Genomic DNA, 7,796 nt, shown 5'->3' on the forward strand with positions numbered 1-7,796 from the left:
AAAACGAAGTCTATTTTCTGACCTCTGTCTGCCTTCATTCCATCAAATATGAATCTACCTGCTGAAAATGGGCCTACACTCACCTACACTCACGGAGCAATTCCAGGTGGCCTAAAAAAAAACAAAAACAAAAAAAACGGAGTGTGGCTGCAATATCAATTTAACTTTGCTTCCTCAAGTCACCCTTATATTATCACCATGAAGCAGAACATTCACATGGAAAGAGTTTAACAGAACTCCAGCGCTCATTTGAGATGCTTGGTAGCAATCCAGAAAACATCACACATTTTGTTACCGAAAATAAAAAGGAAACGTACCGTGAAGTTGGGAGGGCCTGTGACTGCACTGCCGTCTTCCAGGTAATGGGTTTCCATATAGTTACCAGCAAACAGCCCCCTGGGAAGTAAGAATAAGAAAACAAACACTTACGATTGACCTCAAGGGGCTTCATCAAACACAAAGGAATCAATAATCATGCCTTAAACCGTCCCAACACCGCCGTCCCTGCATGGAAGATAAAGCATCTGATGCAATTTAACACTTAAACCCGGTTTAGGATTGCATAAATGAATCTAAGCAGCTGTGGGCATGGAGAAGGAAAACAGATTAAAACAAGGCCTGTAGTGTTATTTTCGATTAAAAACCTTTCCACGGCTTGTGCCCACACAATGACAAAACATCCAATATCAATCAATAACTCATTCCATGATACAACAGAACAGAAAGGAGTTCAGACGCTGTTGACAAAATACTAAAGAAATAGGGAAAAAAAACAATTGCTTTCACTTGCAAGTTTAAACTAATTGGTGGTTAGACTTTTAATAGACTTAATGCGATTTTGATTTCATTCTTGTTAAGAGATGTGCTGAAAAATTAGCTGGTGCCTGGAATCTGACAATTTGAACTTTGCTCAGAGCAACACTCTTCAGTGTAGAAGTCGTTACCACTGTTTTGCAGAACAGGCCAGAACCGGAAGACCTGCGATGGTCTGAACGGTTGAGGCAACAACAGCAGATTTTTTTAAAATGTATTTTGGTGCTAAGCCGTTCAGTGAACTATAAACCAACATCAGTAATTTTTGAAATCTTTTCTCTGAGCTACAAGGAGACAGTGCAAGGATAATAGAACGAGGGTGATGCGCTCCATCTTCCTGGTTTTAGTGAGAATGCGACCAGCACATCCTGGAGACATTCTTCGGGTGACAGAAGGCCGGCTTTGTAACCGTTTTGATGTGGCTCTGAAGGTTCATCACCCAGATTTCAGTCCTGGTCGCTGGTTTGTAGCTGCAATAACTGAAGCTGTGCGCCGACTCTAAATCATCCCTCTTTCGGCTCAAAAGTTATAACTTCAGTTATCCAGTTCGGTTATTATCCAGAGGTTTCTATTTGCGTAAGTCTACATAAAATTACAAACATAAAATTGTAAGAAATACATGTTTGTAATATTACTAATATTATTGAATAATTGTACATTTTTTGAAAACAAAACTAATTGGATCACACCTAGTTATTTTTCTTCTTGGTAGGCATTGTGATTCTGTAAAAATGTGGTGTTTTTAATCAAGGTCAACTTGCCATTAAATTCTCATTCCAGCCAGTCTCATTTCTTTTCCAATTCATTTTCTAAGAACCCAGGAAGTTTCCTGGGATCATTATTCCACTTAGAGTTGCTGCTGTGACTCGAGGCCTTTATAAGCTTTCAGTCGCTGCCTGCTGTCTTCTCAATCTGTACAAGACAAACAAAATGGTCGAGAGAAACTTTTTATTTGGACGAACTCTGCACACTCGAAAGCCTGGAAGTAATTTTCACAGCAAACTAAGTGATCTAAATTTTACCGCATCTTGGTCATATTGGTGACTTTTTGTAGGACTTTTTCTTGGAATAGTCAGAAAGTCACTTTGTGATGCACAGGTCTCCCTTAAGGCTTGATCCAAATGTCTAGCATGCAACATATCTTAGAAGAGTTGTTGAGTACGATGTCAGAAATGGATGCAGATGAGAAGGACGAGGCAAGGAGGCATGTGAGGATAAACTCCAGAAGATGCCACTGCTTCACAGAGCCGTATTTATAGAAAATAAGGATCCAAATTAGTTAGGATACACTCAAAGAATGCAGTCTTTAACATTAGTCATTAAACCATGATAGCCTAATAATTAATATAAGATTCTAAAAGCCAGTTTAAAATGCAAACATTTTATCTTTGTTAAAAAAAAAAATTGCCATTAAAGCTTCTCTTAAGGTGGCTGCTTTCGCTCACGCACAGCCTGGCAGCTCAGAACAAAATATTTGAAATATATTTGTAATATTTCTCAATTTTGTCCTTCATAGGTAGAACTTGGATTTGGCTAAAGTCGAGTATTTAGTCAAATACGATGAATACGGTGTACAAAGACTTCAAATAGAGGGGCGACACTGAATCAACAGCAGAAAAGACATCAGCATAACGTCACAACAACAACAAAAAAGTGTCGCCCTTGCACTTTGGCATTTACATGTGGAATCCACTATTTCTACAATCAGTGTGGACCACTGTGCATACAGAAAGCACATGTTCAATGCAACGTTATAGGATATCTGCAGATGTTTGGCTGGTGCTCAGCAGAGAAACAAACCTCTACAGGCAGCTGGCTTCTCTTACTGACCTCAGCACTTACTCACATCCCAGCTGGGAGCTTCAGCTGTAACGGTCCGGGGAGGGGCGGGGGGTTATTTTGTTTGGGAGCTGTCAGCATGAGACACAATGCTTCCCCACCCTAAAGTGCTTCACTGAGCCAAAGACCTGGTAATAATCACAGGATCAAAGCAAGGCTCTGGAGAAGGGAGAGCCAAATAAAAGGATGCGTTTCTGCAGACTTAATTAGGTCTGTGTTCTCAACTGGACACACAAGCTCAGCATCTGCCCATGAAAAACAACCCAGTGGGGTGAATGTGTCATTTTCTCAGATGAAGGGGGGGTGCGGTGGGGGAGCAGTAAAATAAATCCATCTTTAATTGCAGCTGTGTAATGGCACACTAAAAATGCAGGAAAAAAACCCCATCTGTGTATATATTACATGCTTAACATATACATGCAAATTAAGAACAAACTGTTAAGCAAACGTCAGGGTTTCCACAAGTGTTGCAAACAGTTTTAAAAAAACATAAATAAATGGACCCTGGTGCATTTTTTTTTATTTTTTATAATTCATCATTTCCTGTCAGGATGTCTAAGCACTCTTACTAAGCAATTTATGACCTGCGGCTTCCCATGTGCTGTGTACATATGACATGAAGCCAATACCTCTTAGTCACTTCTCAAAATGGGAAATGCGAAAAAAACCAATTAAATAGGGTAAATCTGTGTTGATTTCATAAAGCAGAAAGCAGCTTCAAGAAAACAGCTACTCTTCTAAACATTTCTATATCTACACTAAGAGCAATAATCCAGGAAAAAACAACTTTTTACAACCTCTCTGTTTTAAAACGGAGCAAAAGCCTTCTTTGGTCCTGCAATCTTAAATGTCTCGATGCCACGTTTGCAATAAGCTACAAGAAATGTAGCTGGAATGATGTACTTTTGTCAAATTAGAAAAAGATTGAGTTTTTTTGACTAATGAAAGTCAGAATGGGTAAAGTGGGAGACAATGGCTGAATATACGGAGAACTACCTCATTCCTGCTGTTGAGAGGTTTCAATAGGCCGCCGCAATACTGTTTTTTTTGGAGACATTTCCTCCGTCCAAAGAAAGATAGCTAAGCAAAAGTCCGATTTGACATGGTCAGAGTAAGAAGAAGGTAATTCTGCATTAACCATGACTTCAGTGTTCTTGATGCCAGAGTTAACTAAGCTGAGCTTTCACGAATCTACTTTGTTCAGATTGTTTCACCAGTTTTATCTGCTCTTTATTGGCTGCATATCCCTTACAGAACAGGTTTAAAAAAAAAAAAAAAAAAAAAACATAAATCCCCTTATGGATATTATTACTGTTTCATTACTTACACTGAAAGTGAAATAAAGAATATAAAGCTTTTTTTTTTGAGAAGCAAGCACAAAAAATAAAAATAAAAAAAAATATCATGGGGCTTTGCAATAGACTCATCAAACTGCACTATAATCCAAATTGCGAAAACTTCCCAACGCTTCCCAGCCAGCTGACGACACTTAAGGGAATATCTCATCCATGCCAAGCAATGATCCAACAGCCACCTACATTATGTGCTGAATGCCACAAGCCAGCCGCCCCACATGGCCTCCTCAGCTCACTGTTTATCAATCAGTGGGAAGTTAATGATGCAAAGGGAAAGGGTGGGGTCACGCCCCTCCATTTAAAATGCAGGATGAGCCCTCAGCAGGGCTCCGAGTGACTGACGGTGAGCTGGCACTGAGGGAGCCTTTTGCCAATTAATATGACACAGAAGCAGTCTCACAGAGCGGGCTGCTTGACATTAAAAGCAAGCACAAAAACTCAAAATGCGACACCGCGGGAGGTAAATATGTTTGCACTTCTGCCGAATGAGCTTGTTTCCAAACTTCAGAAAACAGATAAATATTTGCAAACATCTCTGCAGATCTCGGGCTGTCGCAGACCCTTGCGGTCGATCATCTCGAAATACCTCATGAAGGAAAATAGGGTTTTAGGTGAGAGAGTAGATTTTATATATTAGTAATTAAGTCGATGATCTCACGTAACGTGAAGTCCTGAATACTATCAAAATCTAAATGTAGCCAGGTTTTATTGACATTTTTCCGCGGTTTTTGCCTCAGAATACAATCTTTCGGCATGGAGTTTGCATGCTACTCTGGCTTCCTCCTTCAGTCCAAAAATACTGCTATTAGGATAGTTGGCTTCCATAAAATTGTTCTTAGGTGCGTGTGTGTGTGTGTGTGTGTTAGTGTGTGTGCATAGTTGTTTGTCTCATCTGTCTTTGTGTTGCCCTAATGTTCATTTTGTCCTAATGCAGTAATCATAAAAATCAGAATAGTGACATGAAAGAGACATAATGCTTTAAAAAGATTACCCAACCCCACGGTAAAACTCACAATCTCATTTGGAAGTGAATCCCACATGTGAGGGCGAGTAGAAAGCTCATATTTGTCAGATCTCTGGGAAGTTTGGCAAAAGTAAATAATTTAGATGCAAATTATAATTGGTGTTAGTAACAGTTGTGTTGTGCCTACAACAAAAATAGATTGTGCCAGCTGCTAGAGTGTGGATGCATCTTTTGCAGCTGCTTTGGTTTAGTGAAAATTGTGTGCTTTTAATTTTAAGGCTGACATTTTCCTAAGTTCTTCAAACAGTAAGAAGTTCAGTGGCAGATTTACACACTTGCACTGTTGTAACCAGTAGGAAAATTCAACTGCGGTGGTCACTCTTCAACCATAAGATGAATCACCAAGATGTTTCGGGCAAAATATTGCAGAAATAAACACATTTGCACTAAAATCTTACAATTTGCACAGAAACAGAAAGATAGCATCCTTAAGGAGCAATTTAGACAGTTTTTCCTGCAAAAAACAAACAAAAAAAACAAGATAATTTGGGGTTTAGATATTCCTTAATGTTCCAGCTACTTGGCAGCAAACATAATTTATTTTCTATAATGAATAAATTAAGGCAGTGAGAGTGTGTAGGACTTCATAAATGTTAAACTTCACAGGTAAAAGCACATTTATTTCCGTTTGTGGAACGTACATCACTCACTTCCTATGACTACTGCAGCTGGCTGGCTGAGGCTACTCTTAGTATCAGAGAACAAGTTAGGATCAATGGGAAGCAATTTTGGACTAACGCACTCCGATATGTCTCATTAAACGTGTTCTTAATAAGGACTTCTGAACAAACTGGAGTTAAGTGTGATAAATGAGAAGCTGGAGTCCGACGGCCAGTACGAGGCAAGATGTTAGTAATGATGCACAGACAAACATTTAGAGCAAATGACATCATATCCAAGGAGCTACATAAGACGCACAAATACCTCTCTCCCTGCTGCAGCCGGCGCTACACGTTATATTGAAAACGAAGGACTTGTGAGGAAATGTGGTGCTAATAATGTCCCTCTGCTTTCATGTGGTGAGAACCTAGCTTCGCTCGGAAAAGTCATGGGGGGAAATAGAAATTTTTTTTGCATGAGAACCCGCCCTGGAGCCAAAAAAGAGCTTGCCTCAGTGTTAGAAACTTCGCCTTTTTTCCAGAAAGGGAAAAAGGCCAGTTGTTCTGGCTGTGATCTCTCTGACATCAGGCAGCGCTGGAGGCCTGTGCCAAGTAGAGCAGAGAAGCAGAATTCCCCCCGCTTACCCTGAGCTCAATGTAACTTCCAGCCTACATGAAGCATGTCATGAACACGGGCACTAAAGCATGCCAGGAAATAGGAGGGTGGAAAAGGGGGGATAAAAACAGCAACCAGCAAGTACAGCAAACACCTCAAAGGTGTGTTTTTTTTTTTTTTTGTTTTGTTTTATTGAGGGAGAGGGGGTTTTGTCAGGTATCAAAAAGTCAATTGCACAAAATCTAAAGCGTTTTCGCGTTTCATTTAAACCAAGCAGGATTGCTGGGCTTTTGTCACAGTTTCAAGTCGTCATAACGGCCTCATTACGATTCTTAACACCTGTGTGGCATCCCGGGGATGGATAATTGGCCCGTGAGATGGTCAAGCGGAATGGTCATTATCAGCGGAGGCACGCAATTACCGCGGCGACTGTCACCTGGAGATTGATGTGGTTAAGCCCAAGCATGCCCTGTGAAATCAATAAAATGTCATCTCTGTGCAGTGTCTGCGTGATGGATTACCCCCACAGGTTCTCAATTACAGAGACGGGATGATGAATACGACCCTGACAATGGCTAAGATAATTGGAATAAGGAAGCAAATGCGACGCTAATCTTTGATTAAGTGTGAAAATAATGCCTTGAGAAACACAAGTAATTTAGTTACCACAACTATTTATATATATTGTTGTGTTGTATTTATTTAATGTGGAGCTACAATAATTTCATCACATATGATCACTAGAGCGAGAAATGGAGAAAAACCCAAGAGGAATTGCAGAACATATTCGGTCATCTTATGTGGAGTGGTTGTTGCGAGCAGTTTGAAAGGTTAACATTTATGCTTTCTGTGAACTGAGTCCTTGCAGGAAAACGGCCGAGTAGAAAAGTTTCAAAGAAAGAAAGTGAGATATTATAAGCGTTAAGCTTGAAATCATTCGTATCCATGCCAAATTACGGCGTGGAGATGCCTCTAATTTTGCCAGCATGTTTCTGCTCGGCTGAAGGAATAACGGCGTTCTGAAGCGACATCACCAGAATCTTCATTTCCCCTTAAAAGTTGGATCACATGCGTCATTCCCTCGGATACAAAAATGTGTTTCCCTTTTGTCTGCGCCTCCCCACATTACACTCCTGCGTGCCTATTTCAACTTTCAGGAAGAAGAAACATCTTTAAAAAAAAACAAAACAAAACAAATGTTTTACTGATCGTTCGCTCTTTTCGTTCCACCCTTACAGTCACGTTAAAGATGTAGAGTCGGCTTTTACACACAGTGTTGTCGTCCCTCTCTTGTTTCTTCCTCTGTTTTCACTTGACATGCGATGTCGAGTCACATCTGGCTCTCATTTTGCTCCCCTTGCTCTGCCAGAACGCGTCACTCAAAAGCACAAAACGCGCACACTCACCGGTATCCATGACAGCAGTCAAACTCAATATTGCATTCACGTGCTCCCTAATTAGTCACAACCAGGCAATCCTGCCTTATTTCTGTTTGAACGACATAAATAGTCACTTTATTGCTCGTGATATCACTGATCGCCGAGGGCCAG

General features: G+C 40.4%; 1 protein-coding gene across 1 annotated transcript in view; it reads right to left on the bottom strand.

Moving 5' to 3' along the window:
• Nucleotides 1–317: 317 nt before the first annotated feature.
• The window catches only part of LOC107837350 (disintegrin and metalloproteinase domain-containing protein 12-like), a gene marked incomplete at its 3' end in the record, with an annotated part of 47,109 nt that continues 39,630 nt past the window's right edge, over nucleotides 318–7,796 (bottom strand). The window contains exon 4 of the mRNA XM_016676580.1: nucleotides 318–396. Within this exon, the coding sequence (XP_016532066.1) occupies nucleotides 318–396 (79 nt within the window). The remainder of the gene's footprint in view (nucleotides 397–7,796) is intronic.

Source organism: Poecilia formosa, unplaced genomic scaffold, assembly GCF_000485575.1.
Source record: "Poecilia formosa unplaced genomic scaffold, Poecilia_formosa-5.1.2 Scaffold136, whole genome shotgun sequence".
Lineage (NCBI taxonomy): Eukaryota > Metazoa > Chordata > Actinopteri > Cyprinodontiformes > Poeciliidae > Poecilia > Poecilia formosa.